At 28.5% G+C, this 14,967-nt stretch overlaps 2 protein-coding genes across 2 annotated transcripts; both read left to right on the top strand.

Moving 5' to 3' along the window:
- Positions 1 to 11,520: 11,520 nt before the first annotated feature.
- CCM_06117 (uncharacterized protein) lies at positions 11,521 to 12,346 on the top strand (the record flags this gene model as incomplete). Its single annotated transcript, XM_006671258.1, has 2 exons — positions 11,521 to 11,820; positions 12,194 to 12,346. 2 exons carry the CDS (start codon positions 11,521 to 11,523, stop codon positions 12,344 to 12,346), a joined length of 453 nt encoding a protein of 150 aa, XP_006671321.1.
- A 612-nt stretch (positions 12,347 to 12,958) lies between these two features.
- CCM_06116 (Dual specificity phosphatase, catalytic domain) lies at positions 12,959 to 14,297 on the top strand (the record flags this gene model as incomplete). The annotated part of the gene is made up of 3 exons (XM_006671257.1): positions 12,959 to 13,024; positions 13,393 to 13,469; positions 13,655 to 14,297. 3 exons carry the CDS (start codon positions 12,959 to 12,961, stop codon positions 14,295 to 14,297), a joined length of 786 nt encoding a protein of 261 aa, XP_006671320.1.
- Between the last annotated feature and the right edge of the window lie 670 nt (positions 14,298 to 14,967).

Below are 14,967 nucleotides of genomic sequence, written 5' to 3'. Positions count from 1 at the left end.
CTTTTCTATTTTTTTTCCTTTTTAGAACCTTTTATATATACCTATATATATATATTATCTTATTTAAGATACTATATCCTATAATTAACCTTAATTTATTTAAAAAGGCTATTATTTAATATATAGACTTATATCTTATATATTAGAAGATTTATAATATCTTATAAGATAACTATAGTTATAATATTTACCTTTAAATATTATAATACTTTTTATAAACTAACTATATTTACTTATAAGTATAAATAAATAATTAAGATAAACTTACTAAATATATCTAAATATTATATTTTACTTAAAACCTTACTAATTTTAATATTTATAAGTAACTACTTAATAAAGGTTTCTAATTATTACTATTTTAAGTTAGCTTAATCTATTACTAGTAAAATATATACTAATAATAAGATATTATATATTAAGATATTATATAAAAGTAAGTATAAGTATATCTTTAGAATAATTTTATTACTAAGTAGTATATAATTAATAATAGCTAAATATTCCTTATAGTATATATATATAAGGCTAGTATTAATATTAACTATAATACTTTATATAAGGTTTATTATAAGGTATTCTTTAAAAACCTTTAAGATTATTAAAAATAGGTAGAAATACTATATATAGACTTTAAAACCTATAGTCTTAATTAGATTTAGTCTATTAATAGCTATAAAAAGCTATAGCTATAAGGGTTTAAGATTTATATAGGAATTAATATATATTTATATTATATTACTTAGTTCTATATTAGTATTTTTATAATAACTTTATAAAGTATTATATAGTAATATATTACCTTATTAAATATATAAAAGATAATACCTACTTAATTATAATCTAATTATAGTAATAAGACTATTATTATTACTAGGCTATACTAGTTTCTCTTTTAAAATAATATATTAGTATAATACTAAACTTATAATAATACTAATAAGTTATAATACTCTTAAAAGCTATAAAGAATATCTTAGGAGTTTATATTTATAAAAGTATAGTTATATAGCTAAAGTATTTATAATATATATATTAAAGAATAGTAGTACTTCTTAAGTATTCCTATTAAATACTAATAAGTAAGTAATTATTAATAACTATAAATATATATATTAATATAACTATTTAGATATATTTCTTTATACTTAATAACTATAGCTTATTCTTTACTAATAATCTTATAAATAAGATTATTATTCTCTATTTATATATACTATTAATTTAAAAAGACCTTTATACTTTTATATATAAATAAAATATCTATTATATATATATATAAGAAAATAAAATTACTAGTTAACTAAATATTTTATATTATAACCTTAGCTATAATATTAAGCTAAATTATAAATTCTTATTACTTATTAATAATATAGAAGTATTAAACTTTATTTTTAAAATATTAAATAATACTATTAATATATACTTATTATAAGTTATATATTAAATCTATAATAGGATTATTTAGTATAAGTTTAGTAGTTTATTAGAGGTAGGTAACCTAGAAATACCTCTTTTTCTTATTTACTTATACTTATATAAATAACTTAATTAGTATTAAGTTAAAAGAACTCTTCTTAAATTAGCCTTATTAAAGCTAGTTATTAATACTTATATAAGGCTTAATAAATTATTATTATATAAGGATATTACTATTAATATAATTTAAAAGCTTATTATAAGGGAATAACCCTTTTTTTTATTTTCTTTATTTTTATTTTTTTTTTCCTATTTTTATATTTAAAATATAAAATATAAAATAAATAATAGTATATAATATTTATCCTTTTAATATTTACTTCTTTATATAAATTAAAAAAACCCTTTTATCTTTTAGTATTATTAGTATATCCTCTTATATAATAGTACTAGTAATATTACTCTCTATTTTACTAACTACTTTATTTATAAGCTCTATTAAGCTAGGTAAATTATTAGTAATAAAAGGAGCTTATATAATTTCTTATTTAATATTAAGCTTTTAATCTAATATATTTAGCCTTTAAGTTATTACTTTCTTTATTAATAGCTTTATTTTATAGAATAAAGCTTATAAATTAGTATAAACCTTCTTTACTATATATAAATCTATTATTAGTTATTTTTAATTATCTAGATATATTATTAAAAAATTAATTATAATCTTCTTATCTAATTAATTATACCTAAGTATAATTAAAAGCCTTTTAATTATTATTATTTACTAAATACTAGTATAATAATTAATAATACTTAAAGGGAATTCTAAGATAATTATAGCCTTAACTTCCTACTCTTTATCTAGTAATACTAATAATATAGAATTAATACTATTTAATATAATTAATAATAGTATATCTCTATATAATTAATATTTAAACTATTATTATTATACGCCTAGAATTAATATATACTTATAGTAAGCCTATAATATTAATAAAATTAATAAAAAGTAGGTAAGAAATAAAATAATATTAGGCCTAGCTTAAAAATAATACTAAATAAGAGCTATACTATAGTTAAGGTAGGTAGTAGTAAAAAGACTACTAGAAATATATTTAAATATATTAAGACTAATAAGACTTAACTAACTAAACCTAAAGTAATACCTATTTAAAAGAAACCTAAAACCTAGTTAATTATTATAAAAAAACTCCTCTTCTTAGTAAATAAAGATAATAAGCCTTAAATAAAAGCCTTTTTAGAATAGTTATAAGTATATACTAGCTTTAAGCTAAGACTACTTATAACTATTAAAGTAATCTAGAATATTATAAAGAAGATAATTATATAGCTAGGCTTTATATTAAAAAAGACCTATATAGATATAGTATAAAGAAGAACCTAAAGAGATACTTAAATAAAGCTAGTCTTAGCCTAGTATAATAAGGAACTAATTATTAATATTAAAAACTATTAGGCTAAGGTATAGGCTATAAAGCTAATAAAGGTAGTTATAGTAATAAACTAATCCCTTTAAGAGGATATTATAGTAACTACCTACTAGCTCCTATCTAGAGATATAGTACTCTTATTTTATTAAAATATAAAGGTATTTATAAATAATATATACTAGGTTAAAAATATATTTAGGCTAAAAGTATAGCTATTTTATTATATATATTTAATAATAATAAAAGGTATACCTTTAGCTAAAATACTAAATAATATTATTAACTTTATTACTATATTAATAGTATTTAATAAAACTAATATAGTTATAACTAAAGTATATTACCTTTAGGTTAAATTTAATATAAAGGTATTATTAATTATTAGTATTTATAATATAACTATAGTTAACTAATTATACTAATAAGGTATTTACTTTAATTTATAGGTATTTAAGTATAAACCCTATATAGAATTAGTCTAGACTACTTAGTACTATAAATACTATAGGTTTAAATATATTATATAATTCTATATAATAAAGATAAATAAGTATAACTAATATATAGGCTAAGCCTATACTAATATAAAGGTATACCTAGCTACTATTAATATATTAAAAGAATTATATATTAACTATAAAGAAAGGTACTTAGTATAGTCTAGGGACTACCCTATATAGTAGGAGTACTAGATTTAGGCTTAGGAAGCTTATTACTTTTAGCCTACTTAGTTTAAAACCTATTAGCTAACTAAGTATAGGCTTTAAAGCCTAAAGGCCTTTTTACTATTTAAATAAGTTATTAATAGCTTATAGCTATAAAGGAGACCCCTTAAGGCTAGGTAGAGCCTAGTAAAGAGACTAAATATATTATAGTTAAATATAATATAATTTCCCTTAATTAAGAGTAATAGTATACTACCCCCCCCCCTTACTACTATAGACTTTAACTAAATAACCTATAATAATAGTAATAATAATACTAGTCTTAATACTAACTACCTTTAAACTAGCCTAGCCTAGATAATAAAATAAAGATCTTTTTATAGAATATTTATAAAAATAATAATAATATCTAGGTAGCCTTATTACTTCTTAATAGTCTAGATATTCTAGCCTTTTAAGAAGTAATACTAAGCTAGCCCCCCCCTACCCTAGCCTTAGTATTATACTAAAGGCTTTAAAGGGGAGGCTATATTATAACTTATATATATAAAAGATTATTAAAGGATTTTTAAGATACTACTTTATTAAAGAATACTTATTATATTTAATTCCTTTCTTTATTATTAGTTATTATAAATATTTATATTAAACCTAGATTAAACCTAATTATTCTCTTACTTAGAGTAAAAGTAAGTAAGCCTATATTAAAAGCTATAGTAAAAGACTTTAATATTTACTATTTAATATAAGACTTTTATAAATAGGAGTTTAATACTACTAAACCTATAATAGAGTATATAGATAGGCTTAAGGCTAAGCTAATTATACTTTTTAAGATAAGTATATAGTATAAAAAGGATAAATACTTAAATATAATTAACCTACTCTAGGCTTTTTTCTTTTTAAAAGGGTAATATAATACTATATTATAAAGCCTAACTAGGTTTAACTATATCCTTTAACTATTAATACTAGATATATATAAGGAAGTAAAACCCCTATAAACTAGAAATTAAAAGAAGATAGATAAAAATATAATTATTATTAAGATAATAGCCTAACTTTAGCTTTTAAATAAGGTAATACTTTATAACCTTTTTAAGATTAAAATAGTATATAAATAATTAGTAATAACTATTTAAGATATAGTCTAATTAGTTATTCTTATTATAACTTTAGCCTAGTTATAATAACTACTATAATAGAATTAAAAGGTAATAAATACTATTAATAATATAAAGAGGGTATAATAAATAGTATAGTATATAAGAATATTAGTAGATTAAAGATATATAGTTAAGGTAAAGATAGCCTAAGTAAGGACCTTATATAAGGCTAGGCTATAAAACTAGAGGGAGTACCTAGATTCCCTAGGGGATATATCTAGGCTTTAGAGGTACTTTTACTAGATAAAAGAATATATAGCTAGATATACTTTTAATATAATACTAGTCTTAACTAGACTAAATAGTAAGATAGTTATTATATAAGAAGAGAAAGCTAATATACTTAGTTAGAAGTTCTTTTTAAATACTATACTACCTAATTAGGAATAGCCTAGGTTTAAGGTAGAGCTATAAGGGGTAAGCTAGGATATAACTAAGATCTTTAAACTAATTACTAAAAAGGAGATTATAATAATACTTAGAAGGTATATAACCTAGAATACCCTAAGGCTAGATAGGGTTCTTTATAGGTTCTTATAGACTTTAAGACTATTACTTTATTAAGTCTTAGTTTTACTTTATAATACCTTATTTAAAGCTAATTACTTTCTATCTTAGTATAAGGCTAATATTACTATAGTCTTATAAAAGCTAGATAAATAACTAGAAGACCTTTATATAGCTAGAGGATAGTAACCTATTACCTTTTTTAATACTATAGGTAAACTTCTTAAAAAGATTATAATAAATAGGATTATAATTATAGTAAAGTTAAACTAGCTTTTACCTAATAGCTAGATAGGGAATAAGTAAAGGAGGTTAACTAAGATTATTATTATTATAATTTTAAAAATAATTAGATTAATATAAGCCTAAGGTAATACTATATTACTATTATAGTTAGATATTATTAATACCTTTAATAATATTAATTATAACCTTCTTATCTAGATACTTTAATAGTAGGGTTTTCTAGCTAAGGTACTAGGCCTAGTATAGTCCTTTTTAGCTAATAGGTTAGCCTAGTTAAGGCTTAATAGTAGCCTAATATAGGCTAGGTTAGTCCTTTAAGGGGTACCTTAGGAATTACTACTTTTATTAATTCTCTTTATTTTTTTTACTAGCTTACTATATACTACCCTTAAGATAATACTAAGCTTAATAATAGTTAGGTTTATAGATAATATTAACCTATTTAATATTAAACTAAATATAAATATAATAATCTTATAATTAGAATAAAGATAGGAAATATATAGGGAGTAGTTAAAGGTTAATAACTTATAGTTCTTTATATTAAAGTTTAGTTTTATATACTTTTAATATAGCTAAGGCCTAGACCTAGGCCTAATCTAGCTTAATAATATATTAGTTTACTTAAAATAGGAAACCTAACTCTTTAAAGTCTAGCTAATATTAAACCTAAAGTAGAAAAAATAACTCTAAATAGTTAAGAACTAAGTAGTAAGAGTAACCTAGGCCTTAAATATAACTATTAAGAAAGCCTAAGGACTTAAGGTTAAAGATATATAAAAGCTATATTTTTAAGGTATTAGGCTTATTATAATATTTAGTCTAGCTAGTTAGTATATACTAAGGAAGGATAAGATAGTAGGCTTAGTCTAGATCCTATATAACCTCTAAGTATAATACTTATAACTAGTTATAAGGGTATTTAAAGCTACTTTAACTTACTATATTAAAGAAGCTTTAAAGGTCTTTTTAATTAACCTCTACTTAATAACTAAGAAGTACTAAATACTAATAAGGTAGAAGGTAAGTAAGGTAGTAGCCTAACTCTAGTATATATTTACCTAAATAGCTAGAGTAGTCTTAATAGTAATAAAAAGGCTAAGATAATAGTAGTAATATAGGTAATAATAACTATAATAATAAATAAGACTATTATTAGCTAACCTATATAAAGGCCTCTTAAGTAAGTCTAAAAAGGCCTTAGAGTAAGACTAGAAGATATTTAATAAGTAGTTATAAGATAGATTAGTAGTAAGGTAGGAGGTAGATAAGTTAGCTAAATAATACTATATTAAATAGGTTATAATCTACCTTACCTATAAGCTACTATAGCTTTAATACCCTACTTAGGTAGTTTTATTCTTATTTATACCTAGGTATATTAGTTTTATTATTATATAGATATATATAAAGAAGATTAGGCTTAATACCTTTCTTTATAAATAATATATTTTTAGTTATAAGTTAAGCCTATACTATTATAAGGAAAAGCTAGAAGATATTTATTATATTTTACTAAGTTATATAGTATACTAAACTAGGCCTAAGCTACTAAAGGGGTAGCTTTAAGATAGGTAGGATATACTATTAGTATTAAACTATTTAAAGGATTTAGTAATTATTACTAAGTAGTTATACTTATAAAGTTAACTAATATATATCTAAACCTTACCTAGGTTAGTATTAAACTAAGGTTAAGTTAGGTATAATATAATAGTAATATAGGTATATAATAAGATAAGAATAGACTAGGTATATATTAGTACTAATCTAGTATAGGTATAAAAAGTAATTAACTTTTAATTTTAAAATTTAGTAAATTAGGCTATTAGCCTACTCTTACCTTAATATAGCCTAAACCTAATACTAGCCTAACTCTACCCTTTTTCCTAAGTATAAAATAGAAGATTTAAAAAATAGGTATAGCCTAGGCTAGGCCTAATATTACTTTAACTTTATTACTTTTAGTAGGCTAAAAAAAAAAAATATATAGAAAACTAAAAATAATTTTAAATAAGTATAGCCTAGGCTAGGCCTAATACTACCCCTCTCTACCTCCTCTTCCTCTTACTCCTTCTCTTCCTTCTTACCCTTCTTCTTTTTAATTAAGGTAGCTAAGTCTAAGCCTTTATCTAGCCTAGGCTTAGGTATAGTTACCCCCTAAGCCTTTAAGGTAGTTATAGTAACCTAGAGTAGGTTAGCTAAGGTATACTACTATTAGGCTAGCTAGTAAACTACTTTAACTTTAACCTAATCTAGATATATTAATATTTTAATATTAATATAAATAGCTATAGTTAAGGCTAAGTTATAATTAATAAAGGCTAATATAACTATAACCTAGGCTAGACTAGCTATATTTTAAATATAATAAGTATTACCTTTAGTATTTATATTACTAGCCTAGTTATAAGTATAATAAATAGTTATTATTAAATAACTAAACTTAATATTATTTAAGCCTAAAGCTAAGCTATTTTTAATATAAGCTAGAAGCTAATTCTAGGTAGTAATAATTATAAGCTTAATACTATTAATAAACTATTAATAAGTTAATTAAGATTAAACCTAATTAGGCTTTAAATTAGAATTAAAAAGACTTATTAATATATAAACTTTATTATTTTTTATATACTTAATATATATAGATATATTAAAATTTAAAACTAGATTAAAATAAAGGCTATCTTAATATAATATTAAGATACTTATTAGTCTATTTAAAGTAAATAATAATATTAATATTACTTATATACTTAAAGTACTAATTATAAAAGACTAATACTAGCTTACTTATAATAATAACCTAATATAAGTATTTAATAAGGTAATAAAGAGGTAAAAAGGGTAGTTAGCTAGATTAATATTAAAATAAAGGTAAATAATAAATAAGTAAAGATTATTTATATTATTAATAATAATAATAATAGTATTAAATTAATAAAGTTAAGAATAAGATAAGGCTAAGTATATATTAAAAATAAGGTAACTTACTATAATAATAGTAATAGTAATAATTAAAATTTTTATTTTTCTAAGAAATATTAGTAATATTAAGATAAGGTTAAGAGTAGTCTAGATATAGTTTAGAGAGGTATATAAAGATAAGAAGGAGGGGAGTATATAAATAAAGTAATAGTAGTAATAAGAAATTAATAAAAAAGAGAGTTAATATAGTTTAGTAACTAAAATAAAAAAGGCTTAGCCTAAGTAGGGGTAAAGGTAATAGTAAGGTATAGTATATATATTAAAAGTAAGAAAGATATATAATTATATATTATTAAAAAAGGAAAAAAAAAGTAAAAATTAAAGAATTTAAGGCTTTTTAAATATTATAATAAATAGATTAGCTAGTTAAATAATAAGCTAAAAATAATAATAATTAAATATATATAGTTATAACTTCTTTCCTACTTAGTATAATAAATATAATAAATTATATAAAGGCTAATATTAATTTAAAGGTTTTAAAAGGGTATAAAGATATAAATAAAGTAATTATAAAGTAAGAAGTAAAGATAAGTATAGAAATATATAGAAATAGGAAAGTAATAAGGCTATCTTAACTAGTCTTAATATAGGTAAGGCCTTATAAAGGGTAAGGTTCTTACCTATTTAGTATAAATAATATAGAAAATAAACTATAAAAGTTAAAAAGAAGAATAATAAGGGTAGATATTATAGCCTCTATAGCTATTACTATACTTACTTATACTTTAAAGTATCTAGGGATTAGGATTTAAAAGGGACCTTAACTATATATAGTACCTAGCCTAGGCTAAGATAAGGCTATAAGGGAAGGAGGTTAAGGGGGTTAAATAGGGGATAGGTAGGTCTATTAGCTTATTAAGTTTTATATATTTATATTTATTATTATTATCTTTTACTAAGATAAGGAGTATACTACTCTTTATTAAGAATTGCTTTAGGATTATACTAAACCTATACTAGAGCTAGGGTTTTTCCTCTAGGTACTTTAGTTTTTTCCCTATCTTATAAGCTATAGAGGTACTAGATAGACTAACTAGTCTAATTAGTATAATATAATAATAATAATAATAATATTTAAACTATAAATAAGTATATTATTATAATATATATTTATTAATATAGTTTAGACTAGATATTATTTAAGGTATTAGAATATTCTTAATATATTTATTTTTAATTATAGTATTAAATAGCTAAAGTATAAATATAATACTTTTATTATTTATTTTTAGCTAAGTTATAATAAAACTAGCTTATCTTACTTATATACTATTTAAAATAGTATTCTATATTATAACCTAACTATTAATAAAAAGGCTTTAAAGTATAACTTAAGTTAAAGGTATATTTATATTATTTATTAAGTTAAATATAATAAGGTCTTTATTATTAATTATAGTTAACTTTATACTTAAAAAATATTATAATTATTTAAAAAAGGCTTTTAAATAGTTTCTTTTATAAGTAATAGTAATTCTTATATAAATAGATATAATATTAAATAATAATAAAGATATATATTCTAGTTTAGATATTACTATATTAACTTTTAATACTATATACCTATCTTTAGGTAGTATTTCTTTATTATAATAAGTATTAATATTAATTAAGGAAAAAAGGTTATATAAAGTTTTTTCTTTTATATATAAACTATTATTACTTATATCTAGCTATAATATTTAATAAAGTACTAGTAAATATACTTAAATATATATTTAGCTATATTTTACTTAAATCCCTACCTATTTAATAAATACTATAATAATCTATTACTATTATATTTATATAATATTATATATACTTACTATATTTAATATATCTTCTTATATAATAAGAGAATATAGTTTAACTATAATTATTATTAATTAATAATATATATAAATAGTATTATATAATATCTCTTAAGAAATATTAGTATACTTAAGAGGAGTATATATAGTTTATATTCTTAATTAGCCTTTAAAGCTAAATATAATTAGTAAAGATATAATTATAATTTTAATACTTTAAATAAACTATCTTATATTCTTTACTATAAATATAGATAATTATTACCTTAATATTCTAAATATATAATAGATTTAATAATTAGCTTTATTTATAATTATATATTAATATTAAATTTAATTAAAATAAGTATATAAATATAAACTATTTATATATAATATTAAACTATTTATTTATAAAAATATTAATCTTTATAAATACCTAAGCTATTAACTCTTTAATATTATTAAACTAAACTATAAAAGCTATAATAATTAATAATACTATATTTATAATAATAATTAATATAATAAAAAGAGTTATAGATTTATAAAATATAATTCTACTAATAAATAGTATATATAGCCTTAAATTATATTCTATATTATATAAATATAGATATTAATATACTAAAAATAATTATATATACTCTTAGCGTATACCTAGTGTGTAAACCCCGATATAAGTATGTAAAATGCGTTTTGGCGATAACTCACCTATAGGCTGCCGTATGCATTGGGCTTTTTTCGACTGGCTATGTACGGGAGGGGTCGAGGGATCGGGGAGCGCACATATATGGTGGGCCTGTAGGCACAGAAACGAGTCGGCATCGCACGCTGTTCATTCCCTTCGTAGATTTATTTTATACAACTACTCTAACGCGACAGATCTAGAAAGAGAGTAAGAGAGAAATAGGAGTAGCCGGGGACAATGGAAGTGGGCGTCGCGAACTATCCCTTTTTCTGCGTCTTGGTGAGGTCAAAGATGGCCTGGGTCTGGACCGTAGGTTGTGTTACTCTGCATCAATACATGCAGGTGACTACATGACTGCGATGCCGATTGTACCATGACGATCGGCGGTGCCGGACGATGGGTAAACCTTCGGGGCTCAGGCTGCGCCGCTGCGAGGCGGATGTATTAATAAAGGGAAGGGTTGTAAATTCCGAACTCAAGTTTTCCTCATCTCCACTGCCAGACCCGACATCTTCACATTCATCACCAACGCACACAAACAGGTATGAGAAGCTACTCACAAGCAATTCCTACCTGCTAACTCCATCAAGTATCGACACAGCAACGATGGAAGTCTGGACCGAGCACAAGGAGCACTCCGTGGAAGGCCACACCCTCACGGGCACACTCAATTTCAGAGGCGAAAGAATCTGGGGCCCCAGGGGCTGCCACGACAACACGGTCAGACTGGGATCGGCCCTCCAACAGGCCGACTGGCGCTTTGCCATGACATTCGAGTCCAAGCCGCATTCAGTCGAAGGACACGTCCGCTACATCAGCGTCAAGGACTGGAGCGGGAGAGTCATCCTGGACAAACTCAGTACCCACGACAGCATGGATTCCCTGGCCAGGGTGGTCATGGAGAAAGTCAGAGAGAATGGACGCCCTTGAGGAGGTTTACGGCGGTTTTACAGGTTTTCTCAGTCTATTTGAATCAAGGACAAGGTCATTCAACTGACTCGCCTGGACAGCCTGGAGACGCTTTCAACATGCATTGTGGACTGAGACAGCTGATATTGGGGGAATGGCGTGTTACCTATCTGTTCTTAATCACACAATGCACCACTTGTGCTGGTCTTCTCTATTCCAGGCCTTTAGGTCTGTGTAGGCACAAGTCATACTGTTGAGCTATTAACACAACTCTATAACGCCTCTAGCCGTCTATAGAGAGCTGAGCTTAACGTCATTGTGGGGTTTATGACCACTTCACTGCTACGACTCGCGTCGAGTCTGAGGGTAGGGCAACACCGGCCGCATGTACGGCATTGTGTCAACCTCTGGTTGGATCGCCACTGTGGACTTGTATGTAGGCGTATGCGTAGACAGACAGCATCTTGAGGCCAGTTTTGAAGAGTGTGGTCACCCTGGTCAAGGTCGAATCCTGCAAGGTTAAGCTGTCCTGGCAAAACCGCTTCAGTCACCAACCGTGTAGGCGAAAGTAAATGACCCTCGTTACATATGTATGAAGGCCTTTCTCAGCCGAGATTTTGTCCATTCCAACTTGTTAGGATTACCTATGAGAAAGCATCACAGTGGTCAACGGACCACAGTCCAGTATCCCTGTCGTACTCAAGCGGCGGAGCGCCGCTGACTTTAGATGTGCGACATGCATCACCTAGTGCGGGGTCAAGCACGTACATTCAAGCAGTCAGCGTGCTGGATCGCGGAGACGGGACCGAGCAGCATTAGCTTGTGGAGGAGAGGAAGCTGCGCATTTCACTGTAATAGTACGTGACGGGTCGCCATCATGTGTTGAAACATTGGCCGCGAGAGAGTATTCAACCTCGGTCGGTCGTCCGATGTAGCTCTTAATAGCTTTTAGTTACTATAAATCATAAAAGTTAGTTGTTGATTAGTTTGACTAATGGCGTGTAATGTATAGGTGACCCACGGTAAATACTACACAACACTTGTGCTTGGCTGCATTTGCGAATCATGTGTGACAATCCGTTTTCCACTTGCCACTGTCAGCTTGATGGAACTCGCGTGCATCTTTTGAAAAGACATGACCGCCACCACTGAGGGTGGTGCCCAGCTGACACGCTTCTGTGTTCCCACCCACACAAGCGAGGTACATCGGACCCGTGTACCTGTCCAGCAAAAGCAAAGTACTTTTTAGCATAGCTTCATGTTGTAGTCATGTTACTGGGGTATCGCCCTTTATGCAAACAGAGGTTCCAATTTGACCTTGCAATCTTGCAATGGTCTGACATGTACCACCATCAATGCAATCGCTCACAACTCGACCCCCGAACCCGTGCAGGGATGTGATTGCGGTACCGGCGAGTACAGAACCGACATGATGCTTCAAACACATCTGTAACTAGTATCGGTTGACGTTTCAGGAGAAGCGCGCTTCGTTGCGTCGATGCCGACTTGGGTTATGTTGGGCCGCCATGAAAGCAAACAATAGAGACTCGAGATCCACCATGTGTACAGTGCCGCCATGAGCAAACGCACCGTGTATACACTGTGCCGTCACCCTGCCACGATCTTGTCCTCAACAAGTCTTTCGGGTGTGGCACGAGTAGACACGTGGTCGCTTGTATCCGGAATTAACAAAATCCGAGCCACACAACTCTTTTGAACAACTTCCCCTGCGCCTTTTCAAAACCATAAGTACTCGCACACCACCACTCCGTTACCACTATAACGCACCCAATCTTACGGCTAGCTTTACGACCTAACTCAAGATGGCTAGTTCGGATCGACCGACCCCATGCACTTCGCCAAGCGCGCCAAAGTTCGACACGACGTGTACCGCGTCCATCTCCGAGATACGACCTCGTCTCTACATTGGCAACGTGTTTGCCAGCGTGCGACCGGCCGTGCTACGGGACAACCACATCACGGCCATCATGTCCATCATCAACGCGCGCTACGGGCAGTGGTCGACGCCATGCATTCGAAACATGGTGCCCGAGGTCAACCACCTCTACATTCCGTGTCTCGACAGCACGACCATGGACCTGCTCCCCTTCCTCGGCCGCGTCTGCGACTTTATCAAGAAGCACGCGCAGGGCCCTGCCGGCGACAATGTCCTCGTGCACTGCCACGTCGGCATCTCCCGGTCGGCCTCGATGGTGATTGCCTACCTTATGCGCGAGGAGAAGCGGAGCCTCGACGACGTGCTGGCCGAGGTCAAGTCAAAGCGCAAGGTGCGGCCGAGTTCCAACTTTATGGAGCAGCTGCGTGTGTGGGACGCGGTTGGCTACCAGATCTGGCAGGATAGCAAAGAGACCATCCCAAAGGTCGAGTACCAAGCCTACCTCGATAGGAGGGCCGTCCGGTTACAGTCCCTAGGACTCACGGGTGATGAACCAATTGAACTACAAAGTCTTTAATATCGAGAGGGTATATATACTGATAGTTGATGCGGGTGTACAACTTAGGACTAGGGTGGAACCATTACAGCGTCTAAGGACATTACATAGATCATGAAAGGAATATCACCATTTACATAGAATAGAACCTTGCAGTTTTATGCTCACGCTTTCAAGTCTACGATGTAAAGGACTGGTAGGACTTGTACATTGGTAGGATTTGTAATTCGCCGCATCTCATTTTGACTCCCTTTCCCCTTGCTGCCACATCACAGACTTTGAATGGGCGTGGTTGTCCCCGAGTTGAGATTAGCTTGAGGCGACCTCGTTAGCAAACCACGTCTTTTCACAATTTTGGGGTCCTGCCGCGGCTTACTCTGCACGAACTTGTAACGCACGCCGCGGTACTCATCAGCATATCCCACCCCATACGTCGCGAGCCCTTTCAAAAAGGCCTTGATGCCCGGCATCAGCATATTGACAGTGATGCTCTCTTCGTCGAGGCTCTGCGCCCAGAGCTGGACCGTGGAATTCTGCAGGACCAGGTCCGGGGTGCTGTGCACAATCGTCGAGGCGTGGTTGTCCAGGGTGCTGTACTCCTGGCCCAGCGTGCCTTCAATCAGGTTTACGCAGTCTTCGACAGACATGATCAGTGATTTCTTCGCAAAAAGACGAGCAAGGAGGAAGTGAC

Source organism: Cordyceps militaris, assembly GCF_000225605.1.
Source record: "Cordyceps militaris CM01 unplaced genomic scaffold CCM_S00004, whole genome shotgun sequence".
Classification (NCBI taxonomy): domain Eukaryota; kingdom Fungi; phylum Ascomycota; class Sordariomycetes; order Hypocreales; family Cordycipitaceae; genus Cordyceps; species Cordyceps militaris.
Note: the sequence above shows the minus strand (reverse complement) of the source record. Positions and strands in the feature narration are given on the sequence as shown.